The sequence below is a fragment of the Dermacentor silvarum genome, chromosome 4 (genome assembly GCF_013339745.2).
Source record: "Dermacentor silvarum isolate Dsil-2018 chromosome 4, BIME_Dsil_1.4, whole genome shotgun sequence".
In the NCBI taxonomy this organism is placed as follows: Eukaryota; Metazoa; Arthropoda; class Arachnida; order Ixodida; family Ixodidae; genus Dermacentor; species Dermacentor silvarum.
In genome coordinates this window covers 16,250,066-16,261,288 of record NC_051157.2, presented here as the reverse complement: position 1 = coordinate 16,261,288, position 11,223 = coordinate 16,250,066, and the positions used below count along the sequence as shown (strand labels likewise).

Below are 11,223 nucleotides of genomic sequence, written 5' to 3'. Positions count from 1 at the left end.
ATGCATCTCTCTTTTTCTATAAGAGCGGAGTATCTACACGTTGCATGCGGGGTATACAGCCAATCTTTTCGTACAATGTACGCATTGCTTTTGGTTTTCACTGTCGCCGCAATGTAGTAAGGTCGGGAGACTCCCACACAGCTATAGTCAGGCACTCGGGCGGCTGTCCGTTGAATCACTGCAAACACATTTCAAATATCGCGCCACGCAACGTTCATTGATTCCATAGCGTGTAGTCATATCACATACTCTCGGTGACAAATGTTTACAGGCACGGATTCCACGACATATGTGAATTTATGCACTGTTAGGTATGGTGCCTTTAATTTATTGAATCACTGTGCAAGTCACAAGGACTACTACACACTTGAACTTTGAATTCACCCGCCGTGGTTGCTCAGTGGCTATGGTGTTGGGCTGCTGAGCACGAGGTCGCGGGATCGAATCCCGGCCACGGCGGCCGCATTTTGATGGGAGCGAAATGCGAAAGCACCCGTGTACTAGATTTAGGTGCACGTTAAAGAACCCCAGGTGATCCAAATTTCCGGAGTCCCCCACTACGGCGTGCCTCATAATCACAACTGGTTTTGGCACGTAAAACCCCATAATTCAATTTTAATTTTTAACTTTGAATTCGGGACTATGCGCCCAGGCTTCGAGGGAATTACAATTTTTCGCAAACCCGGTGTTCCGTAAACGTTTGTGGCCGGCTGTACATACTATTTCTCACACGTTGTCTCTTAATGCAGAGGGCATGGCGCTTGGGAATTTACAAAAATGGCATCAACATGGCCTATTTTCGGACGTCCGGGCGGAACCCCTGACGAACGTGCGTGGGCGTATTTCTGACGCACCTATAGGCGCGGTCGTTTACGAGGTGATACACCGACTTTCACGGGGACTGCGCGGAAAGCACGCCTCGTTGTTCTTTTTAATGGACCGCTATGGCAAGATGAGATAACGCTATCTGTGGAGCGGCAAAAGATCAAAGGGAGCAGCCGCCGGAAGCAACAGATGTTTCTCAGCGGACATCAAAGGCGATCGCTCGAGCTTAAGGATCGCCCCCATCACTCTAACGCAGGCTTCTCCTCTCTAAGGACAATCAGCCCCTGCAAGCGTTTTCGCGCATCGATGACAAACCAACGCCGCCGCATATCGCGTAACAATTGCAACCAAGTCTGTTACAGTTTTCGATTTCAGCAGTAATGAATGACGTTGTTCAAGCACACGCAAAGAAACAGAAGTCATCGAGGAAACGCAAAGTCGTGGAAAGCGACCACCACAATAAGGATACGTTGGAATGGTAAGGACTGCATCGTTCCCCACCTGTGTGTGCGTGTTTGTTTGCGTGTCTGCTCATGTACACGATGACTTTCTGTGCGTGAACGGTCACACTTACCTTCAAGTACAACTATACGGCCTCATTTCCCACTGTGCGCCTTATTCTTCTTGTGCCAGAAGAAGTCGCTGGAAACCAAGCAACTTAACCTTAATGAACTGGAGACATCCAGAAACGTGCCATAGCTTTTGCGGTAATCCGTGGCGTTTATACCAAAACGTTTTCTGCGAACTTGTCAACAGCACTGGGGCCTGTAGTATATATATTTGTACGGTTTTAAAGCTGTGTAAAAATTCCACTTATTCTGTCTACAAACCGGAATTGAAATCTCCACATTCGGTTCATGGCTTTGTGAATCATTCGACATATGAGACAGCAACATACTTTCTTCATACATTGTAGATTTCTGCAACCGTTTAAGTTTGTGGTCCCGATCCGCTAATAATCGAAAACACGCCAAACGCAGGGTGTCGGCCAACTACATCGCGTCGCCGGGTGTGTGCCTTCCGCGATGCACCTTGTACCAGCATTACCTGGACCACTGCCGCCGGAGCGCGAAACCGCCGATGGGAGCCGCGGCATTCGGCAAGGTTAGTGAAGGACAGCGATGACAAATGACGCTCCTCCTACAATAGTTTTACACCAGTATGTATCTTCGAGGTATTACGTTGAGAGCACTGAGTGCAATGTGTAGTCTGATGTTGTCGTCGTTTTTGGTTCTCTTAAAATGCTGATTGCTTGCATAGGCACTCATCGACTTTTGAACATCTCGGCTTTACTTACTTCTAGAATTATGGTTACTTGTAGTTCATTTTTTGTACTGTCTTCTTCAAAAGAGATATATATTAGAAGAAGAGTCGAGAGGTCGGCCTGGTAATCTAGCGCTGGGGTAGGGGACAACGGGGAACAAATTGAAAGGTAGGGAGAACATTTCAATAACACCTAACGTAGTGAAGAGACGTGTAAGTAGATAGATTTCACATTGACATCTTCAGTGTTTAGTACATTCTCTCGCTCTCTCGTGTCCACGTGTTTTGAAGTTCGTCAACGCATACTCTGCTGCCCGTAGGTCTGTGGAAGCAAGTTAATTTGGATCCGACATTTAAGTTTTCGAACTTGTTTTTGCAATGGATAAGAAACAGTGCGTGAAACAACGGACATATTGGAAATATGCTCTGTTTTGCACTCTGTCATGCCCAGTGGTGTCATAATATTTAACGAGAGAGCGTTAAGGGCCCCGTGTCGCAGAAAATCCAGTGTCGGCGTCGGCGACGTTGTTCGTATGAGAAAGAGCGTAACGAACCACGCATCCACCATTCAGGCCCTCAGCGTGGCGCATAGGCGTTACTGGTGTAATTTCTCAAAGCAAAATGCATTAAAAAATTCGTAAAGTGTGACTTACACACAACCTACAGACATGATAGTGTCGGATTTAATTTGAGTATACAATAAAATATTTTGAATATACGAGAAACATAATTCCAGTACGCGGAAACTCCAACACAAACCCCTCTTCCAGCTGCCGTTTGAGGCCTGTCCGAGTGTTTTTGGCGCATCTGTGCACTACCTCCGGGATCGGCCCATGCAAGAGGCCTCGTTTCGACCAGTCGCAGAGCGGCGTGCGCTCCTCGTTTCCTTGCAACACCATTCAATGGCGCTCGCCTCCCTGCACTTGCGGCAGTGGTGGCGCTCTCCATGCGGGGGAAAGAAAAAAAAAAGAACCAGAAAGCTCGCCTTCGTACATAGTGTTCGCCGCCAGCGTTTCCCGGTAAACATTACGATTACATAAGCTGCAGTTGCCCGGCAGCGTGAGAAGCAGTCAGGGATCTTTGAATGCTATGCTATCTTAAAGGCGAAGCTGAAGCGTCCTCCAGGTTTTTAAAAGCATGTCGCTAAAGTCAGACGTAAAAGTCGTTAAGTTCTTGCTAAATTTTGCTATGAGGTCACTAAAATTGGCTCCAAAACATTTGAGTAAGTTTTAGGTAACGTAGTTTTTTAACACTATAATATACAATTGCGGGACCTTTATTCAGGTCAAATACTACGTTTCCGGCCCTTGTTCTAACCGAAGGCTCCGCGCAGTATTGGTTTGTCCAAAACCCATCGCGGTAAGAAAATTCATGTTAATGAGCTCTTTTTTTTAATGAAATAAAACTGGACAAGTATCATTTTCTTTCGTCTTGTAATGCAATAAAACAATGTTGTAATAACGAGTGGTTAAGTACTAGTGACAGAATTTAAATGAGGACTGCCTTCGTCATCGGAACAAGTACTTGAATGTCCCGGGGGAGGCTCTAATCGTGTCCTGCATATATCTCAATTTCTCGATTACTGAGGCTCTGTTCGCGAAAATACTGACGCCATAGAGATTCTCGAGCACTAATCTATCACTTTAGCTTGGCTTACTATTTGCATTTAGTGTCCCTTTAAGAGATACCGGGCTGTGTGACAAATTGTGACTATGCACTGTGTGACGCTGTGTACTGTGTGACTATGTATTGTGACGTTGAATGTGTCAGTGGGACGTTGACACTGTATGACTATGTGGTACCTTCACAGACTGTGTGACTGCGCCCGCACAGGCAGCTTTATATAGTTCATTCTTAGCTTCTTTTTCTCACATCTTTCGTGCACCTTTCCCCCTTCCCCGTTGCCGGGTAGTCAACCGTGAGATATCCTCTGGTTAACCTCCCTGACGTTGCTTTTATCTTTCTCTCTCTTTCTCTGCCTTTCATGGACAGCCAACTGTTCCAAATTTCAGTTTTTCTGTAGCTTTCGCAGCAATCTTTAGAGAATACAACTATAAAAATACATTAAGAAGAAGAACAAAGGTTGCCAAAAAACGTTCGCCTTCTTTAGTGTCCCTTGCATACATTTCAACATCATCTCACTTTTCTACAGCTCATACGGCAGAAGTTCCCGACCGTCACGACCAGGAGGCTTGGAACGAGGGGACAATCGCGGTAAGTTTCTTCCCGAGCAGTTCGAATTCTTTAGTTTCGCGACATGGGCCACTAGTATTTTAGACATTCTTGTTTTACTGGTGCTTGGCAGGAGGGTACTCATAATGACAAAACGAATATGTTTGTCGTGCAGGTATCACTATTACGGCATAGGCCTAAAACCGACATCATTCTACTACGATCAAGTGTACTGCGGCAAAGACATTACAAGGTAAGAATCACATTCGAACTCTCCGAAAGAGAACTTTATCATATGGCGACTCTAGTCCGAGTCGCCCCCGCTTGTGGACGTGACGCTCAGCGGTAGTGAATTGGCGACGGGAGCCCCATGGATGTGGCAGACGCGGCGCGCCAGGAGCAGCCACAGAGTGTAGCGCAGGTCTTCGGGTGGTGCAGTCCAGCTCCCCCAGGTGTAAGGCATGGACGGCATCATGATAATGTGGGGTGACCAGAGGGCGCGGGGATATTACAGTACCTGCGTACCGCGTTAGGATGCTGCCCGAAGACCGGAAACATGGGGTGGCCTGATCCTCGTTCAATGTGATTAATGATTGCGTCATTAGAGATTGAGGGTCTAAAACTGGTCGTTTTTTTCTTTATTACAGCGCTATTTTGCGCTGATGAACGCAAATTATGAAGTACTTGCTTTTGGTCGCCCTTCTTGTGTGCCACAATTTACTAGTCTACCATTTTACAAGTGTAGCACACCAGTTTAAGCCATCTGAATATTCCACTACAGCTTATGTTTACGAGTGCGACAGGGTTCGATTCTCACTTGACCATGGACACAGCAATTTCTCTTGTTCGTTTTATTATCCGATGGCCGATGATAAAAATAGTTGGTCGAGAGTATCCGATTCTATGAAAAACTTCGCTGAAACGTGGTGACCGTTGCTTTGTGACAGTTGGCACGTAAAATTCAGTTAACTTGCATGAGTACGAGGTGGTGTTACGAATACAGCAACTGCATTATTGCACTTATCGTTTGTTGTATTGCGACCATGATTGTAGCTGCCGATTGAACCTAAAAATACAAAATGCAGGAAAACTCACGTAGTCTATATGCATAGTGAACAATGAAATTGGCATGATGAAATACAACGCTTTTGATGCTCTGCTTCTTTTATTTAAGGTTTTCAGGCCAGAAGGTCAAGTGCATTGAGGTAAGATTAAAATTATCCTCCTGATAAGAGCACAGAACAAGTCCTTCCTTCGTACCAGGGCGATGAGATTAAACAAGTGGCGCCTTGTACAAGCCGCAAGAAATGGACGTTTATTCCTGACGTTCGAGACTTGAGTGCATCAGACTGTGTCGATTTAATAAAGGTACGAGCAACCAAAATCTTGCATACAGCCCTTGCGTGACGTAACATTGCCTTTAGGAACAATGCAGTGCTTGTAACTCGTTTCTGCGCTTTACACGGCGGTTACAGCTTTCCTGACATTTAATTTTACTTTAGAGAGTCCTCATAATTCCTTGATGTAGTTAGTCCCCGATCGTAGTGTTAATACTTGCATTGCTCTGATTGATAATTGTCAACAATAGTGTATACATAAAAAAAACAGAAACCATTTACTCCCGTGAAAGGTGTCGTCAGCAGTCTTTTGTTCTTATAGTGTATTTAATCTCGCTTCAGGCGGAAGGCTTTCTGTCAATGTACCGCGCACACTGTTGCAGCCTTCTTGACGCCATCCTGATTGCTGACTTCAAGGCAGTGAGTATAGCAGTTCCACTTTCCCTCTCAGTTCTGGTTCGTTTTTGGGTTTCTCGCTTCAGTTAGAGCGAAGTAATTGTTACCTCAATGAATGTTTTTGTATAAGCTCTAAGCTCTATGCCGTCACTCTATGCTCCTACCAGGGGTCTAGCTTTCTAACAAGTTTTCAATACACAACGCAAGTGGCGAGATCTGTCGCCAGGTCCTTCGGCAGGGCATTTGTAGCACGCGTGCTGTTACCATGTTCAAGATAGTGAGCAGCCCTGACTCTCGCACGCCCTGGAACTTTAGAGCAACGAAGTTTTGCAGAGGTTAGATAAGGCTGTCCAACGTCCGGTCCGATAGCGCCTGCAGAGGCTTCGAAACGTTCAGCAGCACATTTGAACAAATGTCAAAAAGAAAGAAAAACCACCTGTGAACGTCGGCGCGAACCCTTAACCACACGTCACGCGCTGTAGAGAGAGAGAGAGAGAGATAGAAACGGGGTGGGAAAGGCAGGGAGGTTAACCCGAAAAGATTCTGGTTTGGTACCCTGCACTGGGGGAAGCGGAAGGGGAAATCAAAGGCGGAAAGAATATGGGAGAGAAAAAGCAGTCACGAAAAAAATACAAGAAATAAAAAATATGTAGAGGAAGTTATAAACGTCTGTGAGAACTATAGTCTGTCAGAAAGTCCACTCGATCGCAAAAACTTCAAGAGTCGCTTCACTGACTTGTTGTGTGACGGCTGTATAGGCCGGCGTTCCAGGACTGTCTGCTCCGAAAGTGGGCGGTCGTCAAGACGCGCCAGTGCGGTCGAGAGTGACTGCCTATGTGCGCTGTATCGGGGACAGCGACAAAGTACGTGCTCGATAGTTTCCTCGTCGGTGCAGTGTTCACATGCAGCACTATCCTCCCATCCGATGCGGAAAGCAAACGACTTCATAAATGCGACCCCAAGCCAGAATCGGCAAAGTACCGTTGTTTCAGGTCGGGATAGTCCAGGTGGAGGTCGAAGTCGAAGACAGGGGTCCAGTCGATGCAGACGTGTGTGCTGCAAACTAGGTGTGTTCCACAACGATTGTGTGGCATTGTTTGCAAGCACTCGAAGTTTCGCTGCTGCATCTGTTCTTGACAGCGGGATTGTAGCTTTGCCCTTAGTTACTCCAGCTATTGGAGGCGGACAAGTGCTTCAGACCTTTCAGGCTCTAGTTTTCATGTTCTTTTTTTTTTCTTTCATTTCGTAAACTGTAGTTGTTGCTGCCAAAGTAGCAGTCCGACTACATGTCTGTCTGTACTAGAGTTTGGCAATGGTTCTGTGAGTAAGCTACACATTTTGCCTGTCTGTTCAAGGTTCAAGATATGGTACTTCACTTCTGGAGCAGCCTTCAGGAAGCGTTCTTGCCATTACTCATAGCACCACTGTGTGTGACATTATCTCTGTGTGGGACGACTATCTCTACGCGGTAAGCCTTCCGAATCATTCCTACGAATGTTAAGAAACTAACTGAAAACAAAAATGTAGCATGCTTCATTGTGAACACAATACCCTTGACAAGTGACCAACCCGAAAACGTGCATAATTTCTCGTTAGCTCATGCGCCAGCTTTGAAAGCACCTTTCACACAAACAAACGACACAAAATAAGACGAGATATCGCACAAAATATGAAGTTTATTTCTTAAACAACGCATAGGTTTATTATGTGGTAAAGAAGGACATGTCAAAAATTACACATGTCTGAAACAAGTTAGAAACTAGTAAACGTGAAAAATGTTATAATAAAATCGAAAAGCTGCTTGCTTTTCTAAATGCAGGCGATGCAGGAGATTCTGACTCCCAGAGAGATCCAGGAACTACCGCAAAGGTATTGTCCTTGCGAATTCAGGCCACGAAAAAACACACAGATGGAAGGTTAACGCTGTGATCGTATTGCTTTCTTTGATTAATTATTAGTTTTCAACAGGAACTCAGCCTTTTTACAAGCCAGCTTCCCGACTGGCTCCGCAGTGTTATTCCAGCTTCGCTATTGCGGCAAACAAAGATTCAAGGTAAGTGCCGTTGCAGTCAACGCATGACAAATCTGTTTATCTGCTTAAGAAAGTGCCTGTTATTGCCTGTTCTTCTGCGTAGTGCTTCAGGAATGGACCAAGGTTTTCAGGCGGGAGATGTCGTTTACAAAGCTGGCGCAGGTGAGCTGTCATTTTTTTCGGGACACCATAATAGCATTGTTTGTAACTATGTAAATGGTCATTTTTTTTCACCTTTCAGTCATGCCGAAGCGTGCTATCGAACGCCTGCTACACCCAGCGCATGTTGGAAGATTTGAGCAAGCTTGTCATGGATGAAACCGTCGAAGAAGCCTTCGCCTGTCTTCAAAACGGCAGAACGGCGTCAGCCCTAGGTAAGACACTGTATCGTCTATGTGAAAATGTATTTGTTATCTCATTGCATCCATGAAAAAGGAAAACTGGGATGTAGTAATGTGTTGATGAAATACCAACAGTAAAAAAAAAAAAAAAAAAAAATGTCGGAAGCGTCCGCACAAACTTGAAGTCGCCTTATCCACGAACAACGGTAAAGCTGAGCACTGCAACCAAGCATTAGCATAGCTTAAGCAAAAAAGAAAAAGGAAAGGACACCTCTATCTAAAAGTCTCTGTTGCATGTTAACTTGTGTTGAGTCCCCTCTAGACGTCTTTAGAAAATGCTTCTGTTTTATTACGGGGCTTTTGTTAGATCTACGCTTTCTATTCCGAGCTTCGTGCTTTCGTATACGTCATGCAACACAGTGCCATAGATTCCTAATTAGAGTAATCTATAGACGAATTAAATAGAACCACCACAGCTCGTGGCTGGGCTACGTCGAACGTTGACGAGAGGTTGTCACATTGCAGGAGTTGCTGAGTTGCTCTCGCTCTTGAAGAAGCACGCCTCAGTTGAAGACCTGACGGAATGGATGGACATGGCTCTCGACAATGTCGTTACGGTGCGTTAACACTTCTGTCTTCACGTTTGTAACTCATAACTCTGGTAATAAATAATCTCCTGCAAATGACAAGTCCCGTTTGCCGTTATAATGTCACGCTTTTTTTTTTTCTTCTGGGTTTGGTTGCTGAATTGCCAAGGCGTGTGTATTTTCTCTTTCTGGTGTCCCCAACAGGAAACAGGACACAGTGGCACCATACATAGTCGAAGCAATGTATACAGAGATTTCATGCTCTCCTGGATGCTGCTTTTCTCAGCCATCATGAGGCATTTGACCCTGTCCAGGGCTCAGAGCTTCGGTAAGTGGTTGAAGTTCAATTACTTTGCATTTTTCACTGTGAGATATCCAACCACTTCTATCTTGTTTAGTACACGCACATTCAGCAGAAGAAATGACGTTTTACCGCTGAGCAGTTCACGCGCGCACAGTGCCGGGTTTATGAGTTGAGCATTATGTCTGATCTGGTTATCACATTGCAGCTTGTGCGCAATAATGTAAATGTTGGCGCCGCGATTTACCCATGCTCCAAAATGCCTGTATTTTCAGGCCATGTCCACATGTTACGCGTCATGATAGAGGAGTACATGCTACTCGCGTTCGAGACGTCCGTTAGTAAAGAAGCCAGACTGCAAAGGCAAGAGAAGCTGCTAACATGCACCAAAGATCCAGGTAAGATTGAACGGCTTAATGTGTCACCGTTGGTCATTTTTAAACATTTAGAACAGGCAAATTTGCATTCGCAGGGTCTTCAGAGTAGCATCGACAAGATACACGAAAGTACAGGCACAAGACAGTAACATTTCGTCGTTGATAATGCCTAACAGATGTTATATTTAGTCGCAAGAACATTCTCTTATTCACATGATTACCCAATTTTCCTAATTGAGGAGCGAGCTGCTTCTCTGACGATTTTCTAGGCAGAAACTCGAGGTTCTTGGATGCAGTGGCGCACCGACAGGGAGAGGGGGGGGGGGGGGGGGGTGTTACCCGAACCCCTCCCACGCGTCCAGCCGCGCGTGTCCAACGTGCACCTTCAGTGCTCTGTTCACATTGTCATTACAATTCAGGAGGTGGCTTGATGTCAAATTGTCCTGATAAACAAAAACACTCTATCACTGTCTTGTATTTATTTATTCACTCTTAAATTACTTTGAGTAAAACGCTGAAGAAATAAACATCGTCATCATCCTTGGTGTCATTATATAATTATACTTATTAGACATTTTATTTGTTGTTGGATTCCTCTGGCTAAAGCAAGGAAATTGCATATTATGCAAAGTGCTTGCCCCCCTCCCCTCGGCAAAGATCCTGGATGCGCCACTGCTTGGATGCAATATTTACCCGCACTCTGCGGGTTCTTGTTAATAGAAGAGTGCTTCAGACAGCTTCCCTGTGGGATGTGCCGGTCTTAATGTTACTTTTCAATGTGTTCGCCGCTGCTACAGATGCTGTACGCACAAGAATGGCAACTTCATACGCAGCTCTGAGTCTTCAACGCACATGCTGAATTCGTACCCAGCAAGTTCTTGTCAGCAGTGTTGCTGGTACAAATAAAGGTACTTGCACACCTACATCATCATCATCATCATCCGCCTATATTTATGTCCAATGCAGAACGAAGGCATCTCCCTGTGATCTCCAATTATCCCTGTCTTGCGCTAGCTGATTCCAACTTTCGCCTGCAAATTTCCTAACTTCATCACTCCACCTAGTTTTCTGCCATCCTCGACTGCGCTTCCCTTCTCTTGGTATCCATTCTGTAACCCTAATGGTCCATCGGTTATCCATCCTACGCATTACATGGCCTGCCCAGCTCCATTTCTTCCGCTTAATGTCAACTTGCACATATATGTCCACAAAGTCTCTATCGTGTGCTTGTGTCGAGCACGGAAGTTAAGACACCCGAGTAAACAATTGTGATTCCGCATAAAGGCTAATTTAGTTGGATGTACAGGATCGAACAAAAACCTGGTGTCGTGCTAAGTAGAAAAAGAAATGAAACAAGCAATAAAAAAATAAGAAACTTCACTACTGCATTTGAACCGCAATATTTTTACATTAGATTAAGTAAATTAAATTATGGCGTTTTACGTGCCCAAACCACCATCTGATTATGAGGCACGCCGTAGTGTGGGATGCAGGAATAATTTGGACCACTTTGGTTTCTTTAACATGCAGCTTAATCTAAGTACACTGGTGTTTTCGCATTTCGACCCCATCGAAATGCGGCGCCGTGACCG

At 45.1% G+C, this 11,223-nt stretch overlaps 2 protein-coding genes across 2 annotated transcripts; both read left to right on the top strand.

Annotated features, from left to right (window-relative positions):
- The first annotated feature begins 877 nt into the window (after nt 1-877).
- LOC125945173 (DNA-binding protein RFX6-like) lies at nt 878-5,970 on the top strand. Its single transcript, XM_049666785.1, has 6 exons — nt 878-1,303; nt 1,806-1,929; nt 4,241-4,302; nt 4,436-4,513; nt 5,435-5,628; nt 5,940-5,970. The coding sequence occupies exons 1-5, from the start codon at nt 1,206-1,208 to the stop codon at nt 5,487-5,489; spliced, it is 417 nt and encodes a 138-aa protein (XP_049522742.1). The 5' UTR covers nt 878-1,205; the 3' UTR covers nt 5,490-5,628; nt 5,940-5,970.
- Nucleotides 5,971-7,354: 1,384 nt separating this feature from the next.
- LOC119448048 (DNA-binding protein RFX6-like) lies at nt 7,355-10,534 on the top strand. Its single transcript, XM_037711543.2, has 9 exons — nt 7,355-7,461; nt 7,813-7,862; nt 7,952-8,046; nt 8,129-8,187; nt 8,267-8,399; nt 8,892-8,983; nt 9,158-9,281; nt 9,530-9,652; nt 10,429-10,534. Exons 2-9 carry the CDS (start codon nt 7,816-7,818, stop codon nt 10,488-10,490), a joined length of 735 nt encoding a protein of 244 aa, XP_037567471.2. The 5' UTR covers nt 7,355-7,461; nt 7,813-7,815; the 3' UTR covers nt 10,491-10,534.
- The last annotated feature ends 689 nt before the right edge of the window (nt 10,535-11,223 follow it).